At 39.9% G+C, this 13,860-nt stretch overlaps 1 protein-coding gene across 1 annotated transcript in view; it reads right to left on the bottom strand.

The window, feature by feature from the left end:
* The window catches only part of LOC122672687 (exosome complex exonuclease RRP44 homolog A), a 34,712-nt gene that overhangs the window by 9,533 nt on the left and 11,319 nt on the right, over positions 1-13,860 (bottom strand). The window contains exons 14-16 of the mRNA XM_043870159.1: positions 6,371-6,477; positions 5,779-5,833; positions 5,568-5,667 (exon numbers count right to left, since the gene is read on the bottom strand). Of these exons, the coding sequence (XP_043726094.1) occupies positions 5,568-5,667; positions 5,779-5,833; positions 6,371-6,477 (262 nt within the window). The remainder of the gene's footprint in view (positions 1-5,567; positions 5,668-5,778; positions 5,834-6,370; positions 6,478-13,860) is intronic.

Below are 13,860 nucleotides of genomic sequence, written 5' to 3'. Positions count from 1 at the left end.
GCAGCTCTTGGTCGATATTTTGACCGAGAGCTGCTGAAAATCAATTTTTCTCTCTTCTTCCTCATTTTTTGCTTTTCATCCTCCCTTCCAAGCCTCATCCAAGCATTGTTGAAGCTCCTTGTCGCCGGGAAGACGTCGGAGGGTCATCTAAGCTCATCATCCAAGCCTATTTTCATTATTTAAGGTAAATTCTATTTCTCTAAAACTATTTTTTTTTTAAATACTTTGTACAAATGTTGTTGGATGTTGATGATATTAATATATGTTAGACACCGGAGGCCGATCTCTGACCTCACGGTGTCGAAATTTTTTCCCATATGTATTTTTTTTATTTTTTTTCTAGTTTTAAAAATTCATTTTCCTACAACTAAAATAGGAAATAATTAGGGGTAATATGACTTAGATGGTAATGAATTAAATATATGTTAGACACCAATGGCCGATCTACGGCTTCACAGTGTCGGATTTATTTTTCTGCTCTTAAATAATTCTTTTAATTTTCGGAAATTAAGAAAAATATATAAAAAATTAAAAAAAAACAGAAATAAATAAGGAAAAATATGAGTTTTAAGTTTAAAAAATATGAAAGTTATTTCTATATGTTTTGAGATGCATTACATGTATATGATGTTTACTAATTTTTGGTTTTGTTGTGTTAGGTCAATACTTATATTAACATTATATATAAAAAATTGGTTTTAATTATGTGAAAAATATAAGGGTTAGGGGAAAAATATTAAATAACTATACAAGTGTATTAGTAAACATAATATACTCCGATTCACTGAAGAGACACAGTTTGATCATGCCACACAAGATACGGACCACGGAGCACGTGCCCCCGCACCCCCACCCTCAAGAGGCCCCCTACATACATACAACAGGAAACATAGGGGTCGACAAACACGGTTGCAACCTGATCACATGGACATTGATAACCTATCTAGCTCTGTTGGTGGTTTGAGTATGGGTGATAGGGAGGGAGGACCGACTGGACATTGGCGTGCCCCATCTTTTGACGCACATACCACTCCATTGGCATCGGATTATGATGCATCACAACCTTACGGTGGATATGGATATGGATCATCATCATATGGGCAGTTTAGTGGGGTAGGGGACTATGACTACCAGTCCCAGTCCCAGGGACATACTGGATCATCTTTTGTAGATAACATCTTTGCATACCCTAGCGGACCTAGCTACCAACCTCACCAGCCATACATGCAGCCAATGCCATCGCCTCTTGCGCCGGCGCCAACATCATATCACAGTGGATCATCTTCTTCACGGACTGGATCGATTGGTAACCCTAGTTTATATCCTAGGATAGGTTACCTATAGTATGTTGATGATTCCATTTACGTGACACTTGTGGATGACTACACTCGTTTCTTCTCCGATTCTATACCGTGGTCCACATATGTCCTTCAAACAGAGAGCAATGGACGTCGACTCCAGCGAGGCATGAGTGGGATTGATCCAGGGAGGCACAAAGAACTACTATTAGCGTTTAGCACTTGTAATTTGTAACTTAAGTTGTGATTTCATTAATCTATGTGTATTTAACTATTTATACATTAGGGTCGGCGACCGTATGTCAATCAAGGGTGCAAGCCCAAAACACCAATTTGAATTCACATTTTTACAATTTTATGGTTTAAATGTGTTTATTAAGCTTAAATAAGGCTGTCCATGAAGTTTCAGGCCTAGATATGGCCAAATACCCCCCGAGATGGACCCCCGAAATATTGCAGAAAAAATGCAATATTTCGGTCATATTTCGCGATATCTCGGATATTTCGGATATCTCGGTAGGCCCGAGATACCGATATATCGCAAGATATAGTACTATGGTTCCTAGTAGGATTAGAAATCTTTTCTTCTGATTCTATATAAATAAAGGAACTGTGGGAGGGGGGGGGACTGCTAGTTCGATTCTCTAACTCTAGGCAATCCCCTTTTCTCTCCTCCATCTTCTCTCTTCTCCATCACTCTCGATTCTCTGGTTTTCTTGTTTTAAGAAGTTACAATAGTTATTTCTTTTCTTTTATTGTTTTAAGTTTTTTATTTGGGACATCCTTTTAAATTCAAAGGACTTTTAAAAGGAGTAGTGTTTTGTAATGTGAAGTTGGCTGGGGATTTTCCCAAACCAACTTCAACTTCTAATTAATGGATATCAATCAATAAATAACATGTGTGGGGGTCATTCAGTCCATGATTTGATATATAAGAAACCCTCGTGTTTGATCAAGGATTCGACTGGTGTTTGACCCAACCATACACCTTGTAGTGGGAAGCCCTGGTGCCCTTTTCACACTCTTACCTTTTCTTCCATTAAAGGTAGTGTTTTTGTCGAGATTTTCCCTGCAATTTCTTCCATTACTGCTACTGATGCAGGTTTATCACCTAACTGGACTTCTTTCCTTAGAAATAAGCCTAGGGTTGGGTTATAGACATGTTGAGCCTTTGATCCCATGGGTTTTCTATGTAATACGCCACTTTTATGGGCCTAAAATAGGGGTACATAGATTGCATACGGGATTAGCCCTATACTTAGTTTATTATCATGTTTTAAATTGAACCGGTCCAAAACTAGTTTGAACCAGTGATTCAATTTAAGTGACTTAAGTCACCTCTTTTATTAACTATGTTTCTTTTTTCTTTTTTGGGTCCATACCTCTCCACGATTTATAGAGAGGATGTGTTTTGTAATTAGAGTCGGCCTGCGATTTGGGATTTCCTATTCCTAGGCTGCATAGGGATTTAGGCCTTTGGCCAATATAAATAAAGGACAACCCTGGGGCTCCTCTTTACCTCACTGTTTTATGAAATCTGCTCTTGCAAGCTGCTGCAACCTTTCTTCTATTGAAGATCTACTTTGTGTTTGATCAAAGCTGGTGGGATTGGTGTGTGATCCAATTGACACCTTGCATATGAAGCCAGGGTGGTTCATTGGTGGGATCGTTGTTTGATCCAATCAACACTCTGCGGTGTGAAGCCCGAGTGATTCCTCTCAAGTTCTACTTTCAAATTTTCTGTCCAAGATCCAATTTTTATTCAAGCTTCTGCCATTACAAGCTGCTGCTAATCATTTCTCTGCTACTGCAAGTAAGTTTGAAAGCATCCCCATCCCCATACTTCTTCTCATCCTCTACAGCCCAACCCTACGTTTTCCCCCTTTTTGTTTTTCACTTTCCCATAACCCTAAGTCAATTACAGAGCTAACCAGCCATCACCTCAGCCTCAAATTCAGATCGAATATTCCCCTCCCCAATTGGGAAACTCGATCTAAGTTTGGTCCCCAAACTCCCATCCAAACCCTAGATTCCTTCATCCCCACTAAACCCGAAAACCCTAACTTTCTGTCCAGCCAATTCCAGCCATCAAAAACCTACCCTAACCTAACCGAACCTCACTCACATTCCCCTTAACACTCGATCCTAACCCTAGGTCCATCCCTTCACTCTAAACCCTGAATTCCATCAAGTTACACTTTTCAAAAACCCAGATTTTGACCTAAAACCATTTTCTGCCCCAATCGGATTACCAGTTCATATCAGATCCTGTTGTACCGGCTCCTAGTTGGTCTCCAACCAATCTAGGACTACATTAGCTACCTACGTTTATTCAATCCTATTTCCACTAGGAATTACTGATTTGAAGGTGAGGTTCATAGCTGATTTACATTCCGAGCACAAAAGTTTTCACCCAGTCCTGTCAGTTTTCATATTCTGTTTTCAGATTCAAGATCTGTTGGTTGATTCATGGAGTCCTACTTCGAGTAGGATTTGTTTAAAGCTATTGAATATTGGATTCGATCCTATTTTTCTAATGACCTGTTGCTTCTGTTTTAATAGTATAACATCTAGTCTGAACTGGGTTTAAGAATCTGTAATCTGATCTTTCTCAGTATTTTAATTTGACAGTTTTGCCCTTTTCCTACCTATACTAAGATTCCCCTTCAATACATGATCTAGCCGTTAGATCTTGCTGTACTTTTCAGCAAGAGTAGTACCTGTCAATAATAGAATACCACACTCCCCTATCGTGATCTATATATAATAGAATAGCGCACGTAATCTTAACAGTAACGATATAATTGAATTTTGACACATAATATTAGTATAAGGGAAAAGTAACTTTTATGGGTTCCATCAAGGCAAGCTTGCCTTTACCAACATATCAGTCATGTGGCAGCTCTGTTTGCACTCAAATTTTGTGGAGACATTGCACATGTCATCATCTATGAGTATTGTTTCATCACAATCTGATTCTCCTACATCAAGATATAAATCTGTGAAAATTGGTTTAGGGGGGGAAAAAAGCCCTTTGGGGCAACTCAGGTTCAACTGTCGAAAATACGAAGGTAAAAGTCCTAACTTGGGCCATACAAGAAAATGAGACCCAAAACTTGACGCATGGAAAATTCCTGGTGGAAGGAGGGCTCCCATCCAATGGTTGGAGCCCTCCATATGTCAAATATTAGGCGTCACACCAAGTATGTATACATAAGCAAATATATGGTTCAGACACTTCCATCATTGAAGTCTAGGAATTTAAGAAGAGTACTTTCAGCATTGTGGCATTAAAGAAGGAAACTGATTTTCATTTAAAAAAACAAAATTGTATCGACAGGTATAATACAAGTATCATGCTCAATTTTACTAGCTGTATGGCTGAGACACTTCCATTGTTGGTCCAATCTTCAAATGAGGCATTGATGCAGATCAAGCAGATAGATCTTCTGATGGTGGGAAAGAGAGAGTAGGTGAGGAAGAGAAGAACAGAATTACAGAATTTCAGAATTGTGGCGGAGTGAGAAAGGAGAGAAAAAGAGAAAAACGAGGGGAAGATAAGGAGAGGAGAAAGCACAGACGAGAAAAAAAGTGGAGAATAATGAACGTGGGGAGGGATGAAAGGAGAGGTAACAACCTCATTCTATCCAAACAAACTAAATCATTCTATTAATCAAAACCCTGAGGAACTCTTAGCAATTACAAGGTATTATTAAAATAAAATTAAATAAAAAAAAATAACTGAAAAAGATAAAGTTAAGCGTTAAGACACACTAAAAGTCTTCCATGACTTAAACACCTATCATTATCAACAACCCATACTTGATAAGATAACTTCAAAACTAATCCTTATCTCCTACAGCCAAGGATTGTAACTGGAATTTCCTAATGCAACATAAATCTTTATAATAAAAAAAAAAAACTCCTAAAATTAGCCCACAGATTCTGGTTTCAAGAAGAACCAGAACGGAACCATCTCTTTGGCCAAGGACATGGGTTGAACCAAAAATTGACCCAAACAACCCAACCCAAATTGAACCAAACATGCTATTTACTCATGGCTGGGAAAGAGCATAACGGCACCTTCTAAAGAAAAGAGAAGCCAGCTATAAAACAGCTGTGACAATATTGACACTATACAAGATACTAAAGGTTCAACTTTTATGAGCAAGCGTAAATTTGAACTTCGTTATACATTGAAGAACTCTTATTGAGTCATTTCCCACCTTTTAGTAGCAAAATAGACATTTAGGAGAATCAGTATCATACCAATATCTAGAGGATCATGAGTTTCTGTATCGATTTGAAATTTGACTTCAGCTGAAGCAAGAGTTATAGCTCCTCTCTCAATACGCCTGAGCCTCATGATCTACACCATTGTATTTTATTAAAGATATTTTAAATGAAAATCCAGATAACTAATAAAAGAGGAAGTATTAATGACTTAACCTATGATCTAAGAAGGTGAAGATATACACACCTTTGCTAATCCATTCATATTCCGCAGATCAGTAGTTAATGGATCCATCAGGCGGCTGCCAAATATAGAAGATTAATCAAACTCCTTCAATTATGAACGGTAAGAATTGGAAACAAAAGAAATTCAAGAAAACAGCAACTGTCTACGTGACAGAAAATCAAGTGAGTTTAAAATAGGCATGAGATTATTGGTAACATGATAACTGACAACTCAAAGCCCAGGTTTGAAACACTTGCAGCATCAGCTTCTCAATATACCATCATAGAGGAATTGCTTTCAACAGAAAAAGCAGGGGGAGGTTACAACAATCTGGGGAGGGGGGTGTGAAGCAACAAAGTTCTAATATTGTAAGTGCAAAAATTCTTAATCAATGCTAACGGTCGACTTCATTCATACTACTCCCAACCCCTTTTCTGATGGCAAGATGTCTGTGCATTAGCATCAGAAAAGAGAGTGAAACACAGAGTATTATCTGCCAAAAAAATAAGTGAATACAGAAAATTTTGTGTTTTTAGAATTCCAAACTAAAATAGAAAAAAGAAATTACCACCACCCAAAAAAAAAACCAAGGGGTAGGGGAGAGAGATATCACCTATCATCCATTCTGGCTTGAGCTTCAACATAAGACAATGCCGCACATGACTTAATGACACTTTTAGTGTATCTTGTAGAAATAATCTCTGCCTCAGGAGTCATTTCCTAAAATTCAGGGAAATTTATATCCATAAATATAAGATAATACATTACAAAAGAAGCCAAACCAGCACAAAACCTGAGAATGTAGATTTTTAATTTTTATGAATTGTTTTTTTGGTTCTCCACTTATTCATGCAATAGCAATAGCATATACAGTACATATACATGTTTTAATAAGGGATACAAGATAACAGACTACAAGGACTACTACAAAGAAGTACAGAAAAGTGGATTTGTTTAGATGAGCCTTCTCTGTATTTCTTTGTATATATAAATAACTATTTTGGCAAAAAACGTAAATTTAGAATGCCATTTGGCGTGGGTTTACATATTCCTTGCTGGGAAAGGAAAAACAAACTCATTGAACCATCAAATGTGAGGAGATGACTGCTCACTATGTAAGATCAGCGTCTATGGTTCAGTCGCACATCTCAGTTCCAAGCCAAACATTCCACATGTATTAAGGATGGAGCATCAAAGAATTTATGCTTTGGTTTGGTATCGCATTAATCACTTAAGAATCACCGCCTCCTGATGCAGGAGCGCTTCTTTGGACCGGCACGCCCAGACAGATGAACTGGGTCTAAATTGGATGTTGAGTCCAATACGATATTTAAAGAATTTATTTTTTTATTTGAGATTATATTATAATCTTTATTTTATGGAAAGTAGTACCTAGTTTACTAAAGTTCCTATTTTAGAATACATGTAGAAGTCTTTTTCTTTTCTTATAAATCTGCATGTAGTTGATTTACAAGAGATATATTTGAATAAGAGATAGGTTTGGATATGGAATATTGGAAATTCAGGTTAGAACTCACGGTGTGAGTGTTACATGCTCCCTTTCTCTCTTATCTCTCTTCTCCCTTCCCTCCCATCCCCTTGCATGCGATTGTACCATTCTTCTTTCTCCTCTTTCTTCTGTGTTCTTCTCCCATCTTCCCTCTTTCCTCTTCACTCTTTCTTCCCTATTTCTGTCAGGCGGTAACAGCAGCCACAAAGGTTGACATCGATCTCTCTCAAGTCTTCTCCTTTCTTACCAAGATTCTGGGTGTAGGTTACTTACCTATAGCCCTATAGGCGTCTAAAACCCTGGAGCTTCATCTTGTAAGACCCATCCATTTGAGAGAAATCGAATCAGCAATAAAGTTGTTGAGATAGGCTAGTTACCCGATTGGGGGAACTAGTCCTAGTTGTGTTAGGATTGCAGCCCTAGTTGTGTTTGTGTTAGGATTGCAGTCCTAGTTGTGTTAGGATTACTCTTTTTCTTTCTTTTATTTTTTATTTTCCACTGTTTTATTGTATTTTCCTCCTCAGCCGAGTGCTACTCTGGGATTCCTAGTTGTACTAGGAATTCCTAGTAGGATTAGGACTGAGGAGTTTTACTTCAACTACATGTACTTTAGATTACTATAAATAAAGGGCCTGGGTGATCGATTCTGATCACTCAAGCATTCATATTCAGAGCTGTCTACATGGTATCAGAGCCATCTCTGATCTGAAGAACAGCTTCCCCTCAATTTTTCTGGTTTCCATCTTCAACATACTCTCGGCTTCTGGTTCTCTTCTTCTCCAACTCTCTCAGACTCTCTACTTCATGCAGGGCAGCATCTTTGAGGTGATTCAATGAAGAATTAGCTGCTGCCCTCCATGACACCTCTCTGAAAATCATTCAAATACTGGGGTGATCTGAACCTGCCGCAGGTTTCCTCCAACCTTGGAGATCAAGCTGCTGCCCTAATCGAGCTGGATTTCTGGTTTTATTTGGAGATTGATTCCTGCACCTTCTGATCTACACCCTATTGTTTTCAAACTGCAGATCCAAATCTGCAATTTTTTTGCATTCAAACTGCAGATCTGAATTCAATCCACAGCAGATCCAAATCTGCAATTATTTTGCATTCAGATCTGTCCCTGCTGACCTAAATCTTCTCCAATTCAGGGCTTTTATTGGCTCATCCGAAGGGGCCACTGTCTGGAGGACACTTTCTCTGCTACAAGGAAGACACTCGAACCTTGTTTCAGCCGGTTCTAAGGGCTGCAACTCATACAGCCTTAAAACCCAGGGCTCTACTCGATTAGGGTTTCCTGTTACATCATCAGTTTTTTTCTGATTTTTTAAGGAACTTTACATGATGTCTGACATCACTTCAGCTGACTCTGATGGATCTTCTCGACCAGAGTATCTTCCTTTTGCTTCTCCCACCAAACTAGATGGGACAAACTATTTAATGTGGTCCAGATCCACTTACCTTACAGTTGCTGGCCGTGGCTACACAGGACACCTTATAGGCACTACTCCTATCCCTACTGAAGAAGGAGCTGCCAAGACTAAATGGTTATCCACTGACTCCATGGTCATGTCATACCTTATTCATTCTATGCATCCTTCAATTGCATCGGGCTACCTTCTCCTAGACACTGCTGCCCAGATATGGAAGGCTGCCAAAGACACCTATTCACAGGTAGGGAATGATGCTCAGGTCTACGAATTAAGGAAGAAAATCCATGACACCAAGCAGAATGATTCAGCAATCCCTCAATACTATGCTGAACTCCGCAAGTATTGGCAAGAACTTGATCATTACTCTGATTATCAGCCCACTAATGCCACTGACATTGCTGCCTACAAAAAGCATATTGACAAAATTAGGGTTTATGATTTTTTGGCTGGACTTAATGTGGAATACAACCGAATTAGGGTTCAGATTCTAGGCAAAGACCCTTTCCCTACATTGGAACAGTCTTATGCCTTGGTTAACAGTGAAGATCGCCGAAGAACTGCTATGCTCAATACTACAATTCCGGATCGATCAGCATTGCAGACCGGGGCTGGTTCTACTCCTTCAGTTGTTGATACTTCTAAATTTGAGAAGACACAGGTTAAATGTGAGCATTGTGGAAAATTGTGGCACACCAAGGCCACCTATTGGAAGATACATGGCAAACCAGCCGACTTTGAGGCTAAACGTGCTGCTCGCAAATCGAAAAACAAAGCTAATCATACTGAAGCTGTCACTCCTACCCCTCGTACTAACACTGGACTATCCAAGGATGAACCTCAGGCTTTCCGTCATATGTTACAGGCTTCCGCTGCTACAACAACACCTGCCAATTCTTCCACTCCTCCAGGTTCAAATTTAGCTCACTCAGGTATTTCTTTTGTTGGTCACTGTGCATCGATAGTCTCCTCTCCCTGGATCATAGACTCCGGTGCCACTGATCATATGACTGGATCCTCCAGTATCTTTAATCGTTACTCTCCTACATCTGGTAAAGACAAAGTACGGGTAGCTGATGGCTCTCTCTCCTCTATCTCTGGAAAGGGCTCCATCAGTTGCACACCTTCCTTACAGTTATCATCTGTTTTACATATTCCTAAATTTACCACTAATCTTCTTTCTATCAGTAGTCTTACCCGTGACCTAAATTGTGAAGTAACCTTTTTTCCTTCACACTGTGTGTTTCAGGATCTGGCAACGGGGGCAACGATTGGATGTGGTAAGATGCATGGTGGATTGTACCTGCTTGATACTGGGAGTCTTACTTCACCACCGCCTTTGGCTTCTCCCATCCATCAAAGTGCGTTAGTTTCTTCTGAACTTCAACAATGGCATAATAGACTAGGTCACCCCCCTTTAGGAACATTATCCCTTTTATTTCCAGCATTAGCTAAAAAATGTCATAAAGATGATTTTTTTTGTGAAGCCTGTGTTTTGGCTAAACAACATCGTTCTACTTATTCTATTTATAATAAAAGAAGCTCTTCTCCTTTTAATATTGTTCACTCTGATGTTTGGGGGCCTAGCCGCAAACCATCCCTTAAAGGCCACCGTTGGTTTGTTTCTTTCATTGATTGTTATTCTAGGTGTACATGGGTATATTTAATGCACAACAAAAGTGAAGTTTTCTCTTGTTTTCAAAATTTTCATAAAATGATTCAGACCCAATACACTACCACTCTCAAGATATTGCGTAGTGACAATGGTAAAGAATACATGGATGGTCAGTTTCAGCAGTACCTTGCTGCCCATGGAATACTCCATCAGACCAGTTGTGTTAATACCCCAGCCTAAAATGGTGTGGCTGAAAGAAAAAACCGCCACCTTCTTGAGGTGACTCGGGCTCTTGTGTTTGCCCATTTTGTCCCTTCCCAATATTGGGGAGGTGCTGTCATGACTGCTGCCTATCTTATCAATAAGCTCCCTACTCGAGTCCTTGACTCTGCCACCCCTGCTTCATTACTGCAGGGGCCCTCTACCTTTGTTGTCCCACCAAAGGAGTTTGGTTGTGTCTGTTATGTTCGCAATACCCGATCTCCAGGCAAGCTTGAACCCCGTGGGACCTGGTGTATTTTTTTAGGTTACTCTCCTTCCCAAAAGGGATATAAGTGTCACCATCCTCCTACCCGTCGCACCTTCACCAGTATGGATGTTATCTTTCATGAAACTCTATCTTATTATCACCCTACACCTCTTCAGGGGGAGACTTTTGGTGAAGATGTGATGGTTGACCTTCCCATACAGACCCAGACCCGAGTCCAACTACCTATTTCACCCACCCCTCAACCGACTGTTGTTTCCTCCCCTCTCCCCTCTCCCCTCTCCTGCTTCCCCACCGGATTTTCCCCAGGGGGAGAACTTAGAGGATGCTGAAAATCCTATTGGTGATAATTCCCTTCAGGGGGAGGTGACTCCAGTCCAACAAACCATTAGGGAATTTCAGAAGAATTAACGACTCTAATCTCAAAACATATCACAGGGGACATTCCCAATACAAGCGCTTCCATCCACTGCTCCAGCTCGACCACTACAGTTGTCAGCCCTGGAACCAGATCGATCTCCAGGTAACATATCCTCTCCTTCATCTGCTGATTTACCTATTGCTCATCGTAAAGGTATTCGGGCTTGTACCCAACACCCCATTTCTCATGTAGTCTCTTATGACTCCCTTTCTCCATCATTTCGTACATTTGTCTCCTCTCTTTCTTCTGTTCGTATTCCCCAAAATTGGCAGGAAGCTTTTGCAGATGGAAAGTGGAAAGCAGCAATGATGGAAGAAATGCAAGCCTTAAAAAAGAATAATACATGGGAACTTGTGGTTCTTCCTCCAGGAAAGAAACCAGTTGGATGTAAGAGGGTGTTTGTGGTGAAACAGAAGGTAGATGGCACTGTGAATCGATACAAAGCACGTTTGGTTGCAAAAGGATTTACTCAGACCTATGGGATCGATTACCAAGAGACTTTTGCACCAGTCGCGAAATTAAACACTGTCAGAGTGCTACTTTCTTGTGCAGTGAATCTTGGCTGGGAGTTACAACAATTAGATGTGAAGAATGCCTTCCTCCATGGAGAACTTGACGAGGAAGTGTACATGGACATTCCACCTGGATTCTCTTGTGATAAGACCAGCGGGAAAGTTTGTAAATTGAAGCGTGCTTTATATGGACTGAAACAGTCCCCTCGTGCATGGTTTGGACGATTTCATAAGGCAATGGTCTCTGCAGGTTATAAGCAGAGCAACGCTGATCATACTTTGTTTATCAAGAAAAATGGTGAAAAGGTAACTCTCCTAACAGTTTCTGTTGATGATATTGTGGTGACCGAGAATGATAATCATGAAATCACCCAGTTGAAGACTTATCTTGGGCGAGAATTTGAAATAAAAGATCTGGGAAAACTAAAGTACTTTCTAGGGATAGAAGTTGCTAGATCTTCTAAAGGCATCTTTCTTTCTCAAAGAAAGTACATCCTAGATTTATTGACCGAGACTGGAATGCTAGGGTGTCATCCTTCCGATACACCTATGGATGCTACTACAAGACTTAAAGAAAAGGAGGGAACTCCTGTTGATAAAGGTCGGTATCAAAGATTGGTTGGTAAGCTCATCTATCTGTCTCATACAAGACCTGACATAGCAGTATCTGTGAGTATGGTTAGTCAGTTCATGCATGATCCACACTCCTCTCACATGGATGCTGTTATCCGGATCCTTCGATATTTAAAATCAGCACCGGGTAAAGGAATTCTTTTGTCTCCGAATGGTCATCTTCGTGTCGAAGCATATACTGATGCAGATTGGGCTGGTTCCTCTGATAGAAAGTCCATTTCTGGCTATTGCTCATTTGTTGGCGGCAATCTTGTTACGTGGCGTAGTAAAAAGCAGAACGTCGTGGCAAGATCTAGTGCTGAAGCAGAGTTTCGTGCTATGGCACAAGGTATTTGTGAAATGTTGTGGCTCAAAGGTTTATTACAAGATATCAGGACTCCTGTTCCTCTTCCCATGATGTTGTATTGTGACAACAAGGCTGCTATTAGTATTGCTCACAACCCGGTTCAGCATGATCGTACTAAGCATGTGGAGGTTGACAGACACTTTATTAAAGAAAAGTTGGAAGGAGGGCTGGTGTGTGTTCCGTTTGTGCAATCTTCTGACCAGCTTGCTAAAGTGTTTACTAAAGGCTTAAGTGGAAAGATTTTTCATCCTATTCTTGTCAAGTTGGGCATGGTTGACATTTATGCTCCAACTTGAGGGGGAGTGTTGAGATAGGCTAGTTACCCGATTGGGGGAACTAGTCCTAGTTGTGTTAGGATTGCAGTCCTAGTTGTGTTAGGATTACACTTTTTCTTTCTTTTATTTTTTATTTTCCACTGTTTTATTGTATTTTCCTCCTCAGCCGAGTGCTACTCTGGGATTCCTAGCTGTACTAGGAATTCCTAGTAGGATTAGGACTGAGGAGTTTTACTTCAATTACATGTACTTCAGATTACTATAAATAAAGGGCCTGGGTGATCGATTCTGATCACTAAGCATTCATATTCAGAGCTGTCTACAAAAGTAGTTCCTGATTTCTCTGGTAGACCTCAGTTGCAGAGATTTTATTTTGTTTTGTGATCTCTGTCCTGGATATTGTTTGTGTTGAATCCATAGGCCTTCGAGTTTACGACCTCCCCCTAAAATCCCGAGTTGATCCGTGTCCTATGGAGTGAGTTTTCTCACTAGAAAAAGATGTTTGGGTTCACCACTGGTTTCTTGTTCTTTTCCTATCGTAGGAGGTTGAAGAAGATTATCATAGTATTTTTAAAAATTTAATGTCACCATAATCCTCCTCTTTCCAATATTACCCCTCCCTTCTTCCTTTAATCTCTTTAGTCTTTATTTTATCTTTCATTCCACGTTTACCCCTGATCAATAAACACAAATCCCTTTTGAAGACTCCTCTTATTTACCTACCAAACAATCCCTTTCAATTTCTAGTTAATTACAGGATTGTCAATCCCCTTATAAACTTGGAGATATTTACAGAAATTACCATCTCACTTATTCTTTGAGTAGTTTAGCACTTGGATGGACCCATAAACGATCCAAACCGGGTTTTTTAGAGCC

This window comes from Telopea speciosissima, chromosome 8 (genome assembly GCF_018873765.1).
Source record: "Telopea speciosissima isolate NSW1024214 ecotype Mountain lineage chromosome 8, Tspe_v1, whole genome shotgun sequence".
NCBI classification, from domain to species: Eukaryota; Viridiplantae; Streptophyta; class Magnoliopsida; order Proteales; family Proteaceae; genus Telopea; species Telopea speciosissima.
This window is presented reverse-complemented; position numbering and strand designations above follow the sequence as displayed.